Raw genomic sequence first — 15,260 nt, forward strand, 5'->3', positions numbered from 1 at the left:
TCCCTCCATGTCCTTTCTGCAAGTCAGAGAAGTGGCTTTTTTGTTGTTGTTGTCAGAAAGCTCTTGTTGATGGGGACACTAAATGCTCAGTTTATATATTTTTAACTTATAGACTAAACTTTTAATACAATTATTTTCTGTTTGGGAAAATTGGAAACCAAGCCATTATTTTATGTGTTCTTTTTCTCCATTTTAGAAGAAGATTCTGAAGATGTACCAGCTTCAAAGAAAACTAAAGGTGAGGTTTTCGTTTTTGGTCCATTTACAAGTTTTCTCTTAAGGTCATGATGTTTTGTTTGTCTATTTTATTTAACTCTTCCTGATCCAGTTCTCAGCTTTTCTACTCAATATCTACAGGTAGATTTTTTAAAAACAAATAGCTTTTCCATAATCATTATTTAGAAAACATATATCTTGTCAAATATGGAAGACACTACTTGAGCATTAATTTATTTACAATAACTGATGGTTTACTAACCAATCTGCAGGAACAGCACTTCCAAGTTATCATTTCATCAAAAACTTAAAGGATGTCATATTTTCATTAAGAAAAAATGAGTTGTCACCTATAGTAGGAGCACCATAACAAAGGAAGAAAGGAAAGGGCCAGCTCTGAGGTCTGGTGATCAGCCAATATGGCTGAACATGTCCCAGACCTGTAGCTTGAGAAACATGCCAGGCACATATACACATATGACCCAAATCCTGAAATGAGGAGGAGATCAAGGAGAAGGAATTGCAGGTGACCACTCCCATAGGAGGTGCTTTATTCACTCTCTGTCAGTTTCTTTCTCATGAGTGCATGCACTCTCTAGCTAATGAAAAAGAAGGAAGGAGGCAGGAGGGGAAGAAGGAAGAACTTAAAATCCCCAAAAGAAAGAACACACAGAAAAACCTGTTACCTCCAGATGTGTGATCTTGATCAGATCTTTCCAGTACAAAATTTCTCCATCTGTACAATTCCATTTCAAAACTTGTAAATGGGGAATCAGCAGTTAGCGTAATGGCTATGTTGCTGGACGCCCCCATAGTCGACCGCAGTTCACGTCCCGGACCCGGTAGCTTAAAACTCCTGCCAGGCACGTGTGCGTGCGTGCCCAAGATCCCCAGAGGAGAATAGAGGAGAAGGGACTGCGGCGTGACCATCCCCTCGGGGAGGGTGATTTCTCGCTTTCTGTCTCTATGTCTCTCTCTGTCTGTCTGGTGAGCGCACGCACCCTATAGTGAAAATCTCTCCCAAAAAAAATAAAAAAATAAAAAAATAAATAACTCACATCGGGCGTGTGTGCGCGCGTGCCCAAGATCCCCAGAGGAGAATAGAGGAGAAGGGACTGCGGCGTGACCATCCCCTCTGGGAGGGTGATTTCTCGCTTTCTGTCTCTATGTCTCTCTCTGTCTGTCTGGCGAGTGTACGCGCCCTATAGCGAAAACCTCTCCAAAAAAAAAAAAAAAAACTTGTAAATGGACAAAAAGAGTTTTTGTAAAAGCTGTTTTTACTATTAAAATACAGGTTCTGGGGCAGTGCCACAAATTAGCTAGCAATGGAGATAACAGTATTTTAAGGAAATTTACAAGGGAGTAGTTAATTAAATTTTTTGATATAGAAATGCTAAATATACTAAATATACTTCCTGAATTTTCTGTTTTTTTAAATCTTTAAAATATTGAATTGTTAAGAATAGTTACCGTTGGACCAGCAGATAGCATAATGGTTGTGTCACTGAACTCCCATGTAGTCAAATGAAGTTTTAGTTCCGGACTGGCAGCTTAAAATTCATGCCAGGCGCGTGTGCATGCATGCCCAAGACTCCAAGAGGAGAACGGAGGAGAAGGGATTGTGGCATCGCCATTCCCCTGGGGGGGATGATATATCACTTTCTGTCTCTCTGTCTCTCTGGTGAATGCGCATGCACACACACACACTCACACGCACATAAATAACTGTCCTTGCTACATTTTTGACTCCTACACAAGTGCTTCTAAAATTTTAATGTATATACAGATTACCTTTAGTCCTTGTGAAAATGAAACAAATCTGTGTTTCTGTGTTGTAACCTAAGAGTTTGCATTTAAAAATCTCCCAAGTAATGATGATAATACTAGTACATGGATCACACATTTTGAAGGGCAAGGCTGTAGAAACTATCAAAAAATTTTTGACAAACTTTGTAAACCTAACTATCTCTCTCTCACACAAAGAGAGAGAGAGAGTTGTAATTCCAAGGTTTTACAGAAAAAGCCCCAAAAGTCCATCTATAGGCATGGGTTAGGAATTTCTAGTATGCAGAAAGGGGTTCAAATAAATATTAGGTTGTCAGAAAAGTCCTAATGCATTTTTGCCTAGAAGAAACATAGAAAAAATGTATCATGACTTTTCTGACAACTCAATAGCTTCAAATTACCTATCAATAGATAAACATGTGATGTATATTATGACATAAAAAGTTTGAGTCAGATAAGAAAAGAAAAGGATACAGAGTACTGGTCTGCTGCTATTCTTTCATGTTAAGGACAATCACTAAAAATGTCGGTTGGTCACAAAAACAGAATTCTTTTGGCTAAAATGTTCCTCTTATAGCCCAATTCCATACTTATCATGTTGTAACTTTGAGCATCAAAGACCCTTCTCAAGAAAATATTGTACATCAGTTAGTCCTTATTGCCAATGTCCAACAAACCAGAACGGTTTTTCTATCTGACCACTTGCCTATAGCATGCCATTTAGTCTTTCATTGACTTCTCTTCTATTTCTGTTTCTTGTTTATTAAATTTTACAGTGAAAGTCTAAATAGTATCTGAATAAAAATCTAGAGTGTACTATATGGAGTGTAAGAAACTCCTGTTTTTTTTTTTTTCATATTGTGATTGTATTTAGAAATTCTCAGTCCAATACATATTTATATAACTGCTGTAAATGCACAAGGTATTTACTTTCCCATTTTTTTATGCACTAGAAGAATCTGAAGATGTGTCTTCCACAAAGAAGCAAACGAGTAAGTTTCTAATTAGATTCAACCTATTACATAAATCCATAGAAAGATGTTGCTTAGATATATAAATGTTAGACTCTATTAAGACCAGTACCGGATGGAAATGTTTTTAGCACAGACATGAAGAATAGTATTGAAACAGGTCATTGGTATTTCAAAGAGAAGTTCATTACTTTTTGTGTCATGCTAGAGGCACATAGTTGGAAGTATTACAAGTAATGGATGAAGTGGTATTTTTCACAAACTTCCACACAATCCTGATCCCAAGTCCTTGAGCAGAATCTATGCTTAAATGTGTGTTACTGTCTGTGTTATAATAGGAAAGCTGAAATTATATGCTGTACTTCTCAAATAGAAAAAAATATTGCAATTGGTTTTAACAATATAATTGCCCACAAATTCACTTTTAAGATTCAAAGGTCTTTTTAAGATTTTTCTTGATCCATTGCAGATTCTTAATATTCAATCTTTGGGATTCTTGATTTTAGAATCTAAGCAATATTCATATGCAGCTACAAAATTCAATATCCAAGATTCTCATTATTCTAGTACTTCCATATTTGATATTTTTGTTCAAATGGCAAAGCAACAAATTTTTGATTCACATATGCGTTAAATAAAGTTGTTACTGGACAGAAAAAAGAAAGCAATTTTTGAAATAAGTATAACCAAAGTTCAGTTCATATAATGCTTTTAATGTAAAGAACTAGACATTTATCTGAGGAAATAATATATATGGGTTATGTAAGGCTCCATATATGTGTTTCTGAAGGAAGTTACAAAATGTCCTTTACAACATCAAATGCTTCCTACTCTTTATTTATAATTGATTCACTGAAAAATATTGAGTGCCTACTATGTTTCAAGTACTGCTTTAGATTCTGGGAACGCATCAGCAGATAAGAGAGGTTACTTATTATCACCACTCATATAACCAGATTGTAAAAAAAATATACAGAAGTGAGCTGAGTCCCATGATAGTTTAGGTATTGAAAAATCCATAAGAAAATGAATTTTAAATCAATTTGGCTATGTTTTCAGTATACACAGTAATATTTTTCTGATCATTAACCTACAGGTAATAATTTATAGCTGTATAGCATAACACTTGAAATCTCTTATTTCATAAGTTAACATTAAACATAATTCAGTAAGATAGTTCTATTGTATCAATGGCAATTTTCTGGTCGGCATATTGTACTATAGTTTTTCCATTGGGAGAAAGTGGGGGACAGCATGTGAGATTCCTGCGTATTATGAAGGTACATGGGCTCTTTCTATAGCCTTTCTTATAAGTGCATGTCAATTTATAGTTATCTCTTAATATAAATTTTAATTAAAAATAAATATTTTTAGTAAAAAGGTATCAAATATTTTAAAACCAGTTGGAGGAATATATTGCAGTACAACTGTATTTCCTTTTTTTTTTTTTTTTTTAGAAGTTTTTGCCATAGAGCTCACCACAGAGGAAAAGAGACAGAGACAGTGAGAAAGAAAGAAAGAAATCACCCCCCAGGGGAAATGTCAACACTCAATTCATTCTCTGTTCTCCTCCTAGTATCTTGAGTGCACACACACACACACACACACACACACACATACACACACATTGTGGTTTTCAAGCCACCAGATCAGGGACTCAAACTGTGGTCAGTCACTTGGGAGTCTAGTGATGTAACCGCTATGCCATCTGCTGGTCCTTACATTTCCCATTTTCATCTTACTATAATAGCCTACCACTCATGAACCTTTTATATAAGCTTTAAAATTTGCAGCCATAATGATATTTCCATTAAGATGTAAATCCATATTAGGCCAGCCTATGATGTGGCGGTTAAGACTGCTGGATCCTATATGGCTGATAGCATAGATTGAATCTCAGACCTGGCAGCTTGAGAAATAGGCCAGTTGTGCCTGTGTGTGTGTGTGTGTGTGTGTGTGTGTGTGTGTGTGTCCATGTTCAAAATCCTAAAAGGAGGAAAAAGTAGAGGAGAAGCGATTGTGGTGTGAGCATTCCCCATGAGGTGGTCTGTCTTTTTCCAGTAAGGACAGACACCCTCTAGCAAAACAAAAAAAAAAAAAAAAGAAAAGAAAAAGAAGTAATTCAACATTAATTATTACTAAATATAATAAATATCTGTGTCAGGACAGTGCCCACATCTGGTAAGGTTCAATGAAAGGTAGCCTGTCATTGATGGCTCTTCCACTTCTAGTGCTGGTGTGTCTATTCGTCCTTGCTGTAGGCCTGGCTTTATTACCTTCCCTCCCCATAGCCTGTCCAACGTGCAAGCTCCCACAGCCTCTACAACTTTGAGGACGGGGGGGTTTGTTACTGCCTTTTTGAAGCTAGACAAAAGAAAAAATAATTCTGGATGAGATGCAGTTGAAAAGAGAAGATCTAAACTTGAGATTCCTCTGAACATCTTTCATCCTGAAAACCTAGTGAGTAAAGTCAGATAGCACCCAGAGTGATGGAATATGCATACTCCCTTGTCACTATTCTCAGCTTCCACACTTTGCTTTATTCCAGTTCATAAACCCTTTATCCATCTTTCCCACCTCCTACATATCACTAGCTACAATTGTCATTTTCTTTCCTGGCCTCTGTAAAGCCGTAGTTGGTTGAAAGGATGTAAATAAATGGATAAGTGGAAAACATTGAAGTGGATTCAGTAAACTTCCATGATTATAAGGAGAGGAGGCTGGACTTGCACCTGTTACCCAAGCTGCCAGCTGGGAACACTGTCTTACTGAACCCAGAGCTCAAGCTCATCTCCATTGCATCACTCTCTCTTCCTCAGCTTTAACTTCGTGTTGCTTTCTGCTCCAAGCTGCTACCTGGCAGCACTGCCTCAGAGAGTAACTAGGCCACTCCAAGAGCGCCCTTACCTCCAGAGTAAGGGCAAGTGGAAAACTTTAAGGTTTTAGGAACCATAAGGCTCTCAGTGACATAACACACCACTCACACACACACACACACACACACACACACACACACACATTACTTTGCATATTGATAAGCTGGTATTTTAAAACCTCTTTCTAACAGTCTGATTGCTGTACTCATTAACAGATTCCTATATACTAAGTACTTTCATTTTCTCTTCTAGGACATTTTTATTATCATTTAGCAAGGGCTTATTATGTAACAGGAAGGATTTGAAGTGCTTCACATATGTTAACTCAATAACTTTCACAACATTTTTGTAAAGATTTTGTAGCTTGATTTTACATGCTGTATTCATAGTCGGAAAAATCATGCATACACCACAAAAATGTACAATGACACTATGTAAATCAGAAATCACAATAAAAAGAAATAAATGCAAGAAACAGTATAGTTAGGTAACTTGCCAGTAGCCTCAGAGGCTATCTGACTCCATAATCTATGACAATAATATAGACTGTATAGTCTATGACAAATACAGTGCTTTAACTCAAATTCTGCTCACAGTTTTTAACAACTCATTATCCCCTTTTCATTAGGTCCCATCAGTTTCTTCCAGTGTGTCTACTTGGATGGATACAATGGCTATGGATTTCAGTTTCCTGTCACTCCTGCACAACGCCCTGGAGAGAGCTCTAGTCGACCAAATTCTCCAGGACAGAAGCAACAAGGACAATAGGACACACATGCATGACCCTTATGAGTGTTTTCAGGTTTTGAAAATGGGATTCTCTGTTTTGTCCACAGTAGTACAGGCAATTAAAATACCATCCAGAATATTTCTTTGAAAACTTTACTCTTCTGCCTGGTGTAGAGAGAAACTATGGGCAAAGGGACGGAATAACATGCATACATGTTGAAGGGTCTAATACTCAAAAATCTGTTATTTTTCTTTGTTGCTGTGGGAGGAGGATTGCGTGTAATTTTTTCTTATTTCCACTCACTGTAAGGTTGTGTACAAATTAATATCTTTCTTTAATTTTGGTCTTTTACAATGTAATTGATACAATTACAGAATGAAATTCCTGGCTTCAGTTAGATATTTTAAATAACAGAGACTATGCTCTAAGTTTAGAGGATACAGGAACTTATATAAAAGCAGCTCTTTTGTGTCGTCTGGATTGCTAAACTCCACCAAGGAAATTGATGCTTAATAGTTTCATTTTGTTTATAGGTGTTTCTGTTTTCGTTGTGGCTAAGCTCTAGGAATGGGTAACAGTTGACCAAAGAGTGCTGTAAGTTCCTTGTGATACTCTTAGAACTCAAAACATTTCAGACATGATAAGATAGAGAATAATTGTTTAAGAAATCCTGTCTCTAGGCTTTGTCCTGAATTATAGTAAGGATATTCACTTCAGTAGACATACACCATCCAGAGCAGCAGGTCTGAAGGATCTCTTACTTAAAGTATAAACAAATGAGATATGGATTTTTTGGATTTCTCCAGACTTTGCTCTAATGAAAATGTCACCTGGGTGAAATTTTAGATCAATCACTAAATTTGGGTGACAGATGAAAAATATTTTATTTTACTTCACTTAATACATTCTTTCTGAGAGATTAAATAATTTTTCTCTCTGCAAATGGAAAAATATGAATGTCATCAAAGTTGAAAGAAGACATTTTCACAAGTGCCTTTGTGAGATGTCTTACTTGTCTATAGGTAATTGGACATCAATGCCAATGAAATGAATGACAATTTTTAACCTACTTGATGATGCATCATTAGGAATCATAACTGGGGTTTTCTCATCCTCCTAGTGATATAATACTCATGTTCTTTACTACATTTTTCTATATCAACTCCCAAAGTTATGCTTCTGTGACCTTTTACCGTGTTTACAGCTGCAACTGAACTTGTGACAAGTTAACTCAGGAAGTACATTTTACTATCTTTTCTGTCATTATTGTAACCTTGGCCAGGTCTGATATAGTCACAGCCAGTACTAGTTACATGGCTTATTTTCAAGATCCACAGCGACAATTCTTTAGGTCCAAGGTATAGAACAATTTTACTGAAAATCGTTTGGCTAGGGCATCACTAATATGCTCATTAATCATCATGGATTTTCAGTGACTTTTGTGAAAGAAATTGGTCCCAGTTAAGTGCTGGTGGACCTAATGCACACCACCAAAGCCGAAGTTATAACGAACCAGATTAGTTGTACTCTTTACAAGGGGGTGCAGGCAACCTGAAAGTGTGTGATTTCGGGACTGATCAGATGCACAGCCCCTTTATGAAGCAAGGTAAACTTGTGGGCAGGACTACAGACAAAGTTGATTGCTCAACTATGTTCTCAGCCTGATCAACTTAAAGAATAAAGGAATAGAGAGAAAAATATGATAACTGTTTTAGATTTCATAGAACAGAATTGTTTCTCCATTAATTCTTTCATTCAATGGCTATGTATTGAGCATTTACTCTAAGATACTGTGTTTGGCACTGGACTGTATAAGAAAAATATACGGATAAATTCTATTCCCAGTGCTTTCCTGATAGAGTGTATGACCTGGGAAAATTTACTAAACATACTATGTTTGTTTCTCCATGTGTAAAATAGGGATATCAAGACAAACCACCTAATACCTAATATGCATATGACATTGAAATAAATTCTGAAATAACATATTGGATGTGGCACTAATTTTCCATCTGAGTGCTTCTCTACATTATATTGTTGTTTCTTTCACACTCATCACGAGAAACTATTTGATAAAAAGTAAAACATGACATACATTATTGTAATTAGAATTAAAACCAAACAATTATAATGTAAACAACATTAATAATCGCTGTTAAATTTTATCTGATTGAAATTGAAATTACAATGATAATAGCACTTTACAAGTTCTATCTAAACTGTCATATGTTTTTGTTCCATCCAATAAAATATTTTAACCCTTTCAAGTTTAATGTCTTACATTTTTTATTTCAGTTTTTATTTCTTTTTACCAAAGGGCATGTGAGCTTGCCAGAGAAAGAGAGAAAAGGAAAGCACCCCTAATGGGGCACATAGCAATCCTTTTTCCTTCATTTCTTCATTGCATCAGGATTTAGAGCATGCGCACACAACTGCCTTGTGTTTTTCAAGTCACAAGGGCTCAGACTTGAACCATGATTGGCTATGTGGGATCTGGCTTCCTATGTACAGCAGTTAACTGCTGTGCTATAGGGCCAGTCTGAGGTCTTACATTTTAAAAGGAAGAGAGAAAGAGATAAAATGGTTGAATTAGAGTCTTCTTTTTAATATTGAAAACACTTTTTAAATTTTTACATTTAATCGTTGTACTTCTTCACAAGTACATACAATATGGTTTTTCAAAGCATGCATACAGTGTATATCAGTGCATATCCGTCAAAGATGTTACCATATATATAATTTACAACAGAAAACTCTACATTCTTTATATTTTTGGTTTCTTAAATGTTTTCCTCCTGAGTCCTATGAAACACAAACACTTTATATTCCTGCAAAGACTGGATAGGAGGGGGTGAATAATAGGGCATGGGAGGGAGGGTCTCAGAAAGAGTCTCTGTCTTTAATAGTTCATTCATATGTCTTGCCATGTGGGTCACGAATATGTAAGCACTTAATAATTGGTTTAATTCTGTAATTTGTCCTACTGGTATCAGCTGCCCACCCTCCTACTTTATTCTCTGTTAATGGTTGAATGACTGAAGAAATTTAGAACTGATTTTAGCTAAGGTTTTTGATTTATGTTTAGTTTTGTAAAGCCTGATAAACATTATTCAAATGAAGTGTGAGTTTTTGTTTGTTTATTTGTTTTTGCTAAATCTTTTGAAAAGCAACTGTATGTTGACTAATTTTAATATGTACTTATCAAATCTTTTAAGAAAATATTTCAGAGACTGATAATGTATACTTAAGCACTCATCTTATTTCCTTAAGTAATTTTAATGGGGGGAAAAAAGCAGAGAGCAACAAATATTGCTGATAAAAAACTCAAAAACTATGAAGTCCAACTAACACATATATAAAATAAAATTAATTCCTACAGAAACTAATACATTTTCCAAAGTCACTGTATGTTTCAAAGCCACTCCCAGAATTTTGGTCAGCTAATTCCCAAATGCCTTTGGTCACTTCCTCAGGGTCTTATTACTAAGCTTGAGTAATTTGTCTCCCATTCCCAGATCCCTTTTTGAGTTATAACCAATGTTAGAAATGTAACACTCTGTGAGAAGACTTCTTCTACTTAACAGCTAAAAAGTATATTTATTTATTTATTTAAGAATTATTTTATCTAACTTTATTTATTTTAATTTGACTGGGGGTTGGGGAGAGTGTGTGTGAGAGAGAGAAAGCAAGCCCCCAGGTCCAGGACTCACATCACAGCCAGCCATGTGGGAATCCAGCTTCCTTAACCACCAATGCCACCTGCTGGCCCCTGAAAAGTACTTTCAGACTGTGTTGCATACACTTGCTTGAGAGACAAAGAAAATAAATCTCAGATAATTTAGGTGACATGCCTGGGGCTACCTTGCTACTTAGTAGTAGAACTAGATTAGGAACTCAAATCTTTTGTATTTTCCATTCTGTGCATTATCTCCTTAACCTGTGTGACTATGATGACTCTACCATCATAAAAATTCCTTTCATTGTTTGCAAGCTCATGAACACATGGAAACTCAGCACATCTTCCCAGGAATAGGACTCTTTGCAACATTCTTTGCCCTACTCCTTTAGGATTATATCAATACTATTTTGTGTTTTTTTTAGCCCTCACTAATCATGTAAGTGCATAAAATATTTAGCTATTCCTGTAGGTACTTTTCTTTTTGTCTAAACTACTTTATTTTCCAAACTACTTAGCTATTAAAAAAACATCAGTCATTGAAAAACCACAAATATTTTCTCTGACTATAAAAAGCAAAAGCAACTCTTTTTAATTCCAAGTCCTCAGAAGATTCAGGTGAACAAAATGAAGAAAATAAATGACTATAAAATACATTTCAACTCTTAAAAAAAAAAGCTCAGAATAAATGATGAAGTGAATCATCAAATATTAATATTCCTGAGTCATACAATTTCCAGTGAGAAGCACATGTTAGCAAAGTGGTGAGAGCAAAGAAGGAAATTCTTAGTTTCTCCTACAGCCATATTCAGCTCCAAGCTGTGCACCCTCTGAGATATGATCAACTCTTTCATCTGTGTTCCCTGTGGAACTCATAGCATGAACTGACTACTTGCATCAAATTGTTATGGCTATGCTGCCTCTTTACCCATCATGTCCAAGGCTCACTTAAATAACTTAATAATGGATCAGTAAAATGGTCCATGCCTTTTAGAAGACTACTAGGTCAGATGTGTTTTGCAAACAAGTGTGCTGTGGAAGAGAACCTACTGGACAAGTCCAATGTTGGACTCTAATTCTAGGAGTAATTATGATCATTTATCTACTCTACCATTTCTCTTCTATTTTCATTTAGTTTTTCATCTCAAAATGAAAATATAAGTTCCTATGGCACAAGGATGTTCATCTTGGTGAGATAAGTTACAGAAAAATACTTTGTGAAGTGACGTTATTTTTATAACCTTTTAAATCTCCTTTTTTTGTTTTGTTATTAAATTATCTCTATATGCCCTGCATTGACAGCCTAGTGTTGCCAAGTGGCATGAGCCAAAGCAGCAAATTAAAATCAGAACTGCATGAGCCAAATGCAAAAATGAGAACATTGCCACTGGAAAAACCATTTTTTAAAAAAAAATGTACTACTTTGGGTTATTTTTATTAAGTTACTATAATATCCTACTTGAATTCTGACACATGGAGCTTATAAAATGTCTGTAGAAAGTGGTACTTGGAAGAGCTCAAGTGGAACAATGAGCCAGGTACCCCAAGACACTGCTATGTAATTGAGCACATATTAAAATAGCCAAAGGTGTTGAGCAATCTAAGTTAGTGAAGGCAATGTTAAAATACATACTAACTGGAACCAGCAGTTAGCGTAATGGCTATGTCGCTGGACTCCCACGTAGTCAACCGCGGTTCATGTCCTGGACCCGGTGGCTTAAAACTCACGCCGGGCGTGTGTGCGTGCGTGCCCAAGATCCCGAGAGGAGAATGGAGGAGAAGGGATTGCGGTGTGACTATCCCCCCTGGGGGGTGATTTCTCGCTTTCTGTCTCTATATCTCTCTCTGTCTGTCTGGCGAGCGCACGCGCCCTACAGTGAAAATCTCTCCAAAAAAAAAAAAAAATACATAGTAACTGTGGGCTGGCAGGAGGTGTATGTTAGTTAACGCCCTGGATTCCCACATGGCCAACTGCAATTCAAGTCCTAGACCTGGTGACATAAAAATCACACTGGGTGCACGTGTGTGTGTGCCCACAGCCTCAAGAAGAATAGAGGAGAAAGGATTGTGATGTGGCTACTACTCCTTAGGAGTGATTTCTAATTTTCTCTCTCTCTGTCTCTCTCCAGTGAGCACAAAAGTATAAAATACATACATACATACATACATACAAATAGCATCTCAAAACATTAGAACATTGAGCGTATGTCTTTTGTTTCCGAACACATATATACACTCATCCTGAAACTCATTGAGAAACTATTTGTACATATTTGACATAAAGATGGACAGAGTTGAGATGATCTGAATGGAAGATGTTTTCTTTAGGAAAACAAAAAAAAAAAACAATGTTTTATATATAAAGGAGACATAATTCTCAATTCTAGCAATTATGAGGAACTATGTAGTTAGTGAAGCAAATTGATTATTTTCACATTTGGGATATATATGTATGCAATACTTTTAAAAAATGTTTTTCCTCAGGACCAGCAGTTGAAGTAATAGCTATGTCACTGGACTCCCACGTAGTCGACAGTGGTTCAAATACCAGACTCAGTGGCTTACACTCATGCCAGGCGCATGTGCATGTGTGCCTAAGATCCTGAGAGGAGAATGGAGGAGAAAGGATTGCGGCATGGCCAATGCCCTTGGGGGGTCATTTCTTGCTTTCTCTCTTTTTGTCTTTCTGGTGAGCGCACATGCCCTATAGCAAAAAAAAAAAAAAAAAAAACCACTTCTCCTCTCCCTCAAAGAAAAGATTTCCAGAGGGTGAATGTGTGTGTGAAAGAGAGAGAGAGAGAACGTGAGAAAGCACTCCTATGGAGCATGGTCAAGCCACAGTCACTTATCCATTTTTCTTCCTTTTGAGATATTGGTCACACAACTGCAGTGGATATTTCAAGCCATTACTTCCAAGATTTGAACCATACAGTTTATTACGTGGGTTCCAGTAGACTTAACCATCACGCCACCCACTAGCCCCAAAATAATATTTTTTTAAATTGAGGTTATATTATACTTGTTCAAAATGAAACTCATATTAAAAATGTAAGTGAAAATGGCCTTTCACCCTTTCTTTTTGCCTTAGTTCTCCATCAACTCTTCTACTTCCAACAAGTAACTACATTTACAGTGTTATGTAAATGCATATGAAAATACACGAGTGGTTTTCAAAGAGTTTATAGGACATGCAAATTTTTAAAAAATTATGCACAGATTTAAACTTTTTTTGCACCAAATAAAGTCATACATTAATTTCATTTCTCCATAAACTCTTTGAAGTTCCTCTATGTTATTTTTTTCTTTTCTCACACAAATGATACTATTACAAACATTATTCAGTTCTTTTCTTTTTAAAAGATGTATTATAGATAATTCATTTATACCAGTACATACAGAACCTTCTCATTAATGCAAATAGATGATAGATATAGATAGATAGATATAGATAGATAGATAGGTATAGATGATATAACCATGATATGATGCACACATCTCAGGTGAAGAGGTAGATGTATATATGAAATCATCATCTAGGTCAAAATGTAGAATGATAGCAGAATCCCAGAAACTCCATTTATATCCCACCAGTCAATACCCTCCGGAGAACTACTATTCTGACATCTTTGATAAAAATTGTTTTGACTGTTTTGACCTTCATATAAAGAAATAGTAAATTACATAATTTTTGTATCTGGTGTCTGTGCATGTGAGAGCATTAAATGTAAGAGCTGAATAATTGGCACTAGGGCATAAAAATGTTCATCTTTGGTAGCTAATATCAAACAATGTTCTAGATGGTTGTATCATCTCACACTCCATTAACAGAGTATAAATGTTCTGATTGCTCTTGATCTTGGTTATTACCAAGTTATCAACGTTGGCTATTACCAGTTTTATTAATTGTAATGTCTGGAAAGGATGGAATTGAACATTTTTAAAATTGCATTTATCTGATAACTAATGATGTTGAGTAACTTATGTGATAGCCACTGATTTTATGTAGATTCTGATAAAACTTTTTGGACTTTTGAGGACCAGCAGTTAGTGTAATGGCTATGTCACTGGACTCCCACGTAGTTGACCGCAGTTCGAGTCCTGGACCCAGTGGCTTAAAACTCACGCCGGGCACGTGTGCGTGCGTGCCCGAGAAAAGAATGGAGGAGAAGGGATTGTGGCGTGGCCATCCCCCCTGGGGGGTGATTTCTCACTTTCAGTCTCTGTCTCTGTCTGTCTGGCGAGCACACGCGCTCTATAGCAAAAACCTCTAAAAACAAACAAACAAAACAAAAAAAAAAACTTTATGGACTTTTGATAATTGGATTTTTATCTTTTATAAATATAGAAATTATCTGTTGATGAGAACAGGCTGTCTTCCAGAGACAGCTCCATGGCTCCTGCGATCTAGCCATTTTGGGGGAAACGGAGAAATGAAGAGGGCCCACTGATAATTCAGCCAGCCTCCAGCATAGAAAACTCGAGTGATATGAAAACTCCTTTCAGGCCTCCTCTCTGTATCTGTCTTTGTCTCTCTCTATGTCTGTCTCTGTCGCTGTCTACTCTCTCATTTTTTTTTTTAATTTTTGCTTTTTAGAATTCTTTTTTAAGGTGAGGCATCTTTCTGGGCCTGTTGGCCCCTCCTAGCCCTTTATCTTGTTAATAATTCCCTCTCCCCCTCCCAACCCAGGAGAGGTGGAAGGGAACAGAACAGGCCATCTTCCAGAGACAGCTCCATGGCTCCTGTGATCTAGCCATTTCGCATGGTGTGCTTGCGTGCCACGTGATTTTCTAATTTTTGGGTTTTACTGAAATTTTTTGAAAATTAATTTTTTTTAGTCTTATTTAAAATTTTTCTCTTCTTTTTTTTTTTTTGTCTGTTTTGTTGTTGTTGTTGTTGTTGCTATTGTTTCCCTCTCTCTGTTTCCTTTTCTACATACTCCTCGACCCTTAGATTGAACTTCCAAGTTTGGGAAGAAACCGACCATCCACCAGATGACTAGAAATCG

At 36.4% G+C, this 15,260-nt stretch overlaps 1 protein-coding gene across 1 annotated transcript in view; it reads left to right on the top strand.

Moving 5' to 3' along the window:
• The window catches only part of LOC114004580 (triadin-like), a 30,217-nt gene extending 22,902 nt beyond the window's left edge, over positions 1-7,315 (top strand). The window contains exons 4-6 of the mRNA XM_027765568.1: positions 197-238; positions 2,955-2,993; positions 6,477-7,315. Of these exons, the coding sequence (XP_027621369.1) occupies positions 197-238; positions 2,955-2,993; positions 6,477-6,616 (221 nt within the window). The 3' untranslated portion in view covers positions 6,617-7,315. The remainder of the gene's footprint in view (positions 1-196; positions 239-2,954; positions 2,994-6,476) is intronic.
• Positions 7,316-15,260: the final 7,945 nt, after the last annotated feature.

This window comes from Tupaia chinensis, unplaced genomic scaffold (genome assembly GCF_000334495.1).
Source record: "Tupaia chinensis unplaced genomic scaffold, TupChi_1.0 Scaffold138683_1, whole genome shotgun sequence".
In the NCBI taxonomy this organism is placed as follows: Eukaryota; Metazoa; Chordata; class Mammalia; order Scandentia; family Tupaiidae; genus Tupaia; species Tupaia belangeri.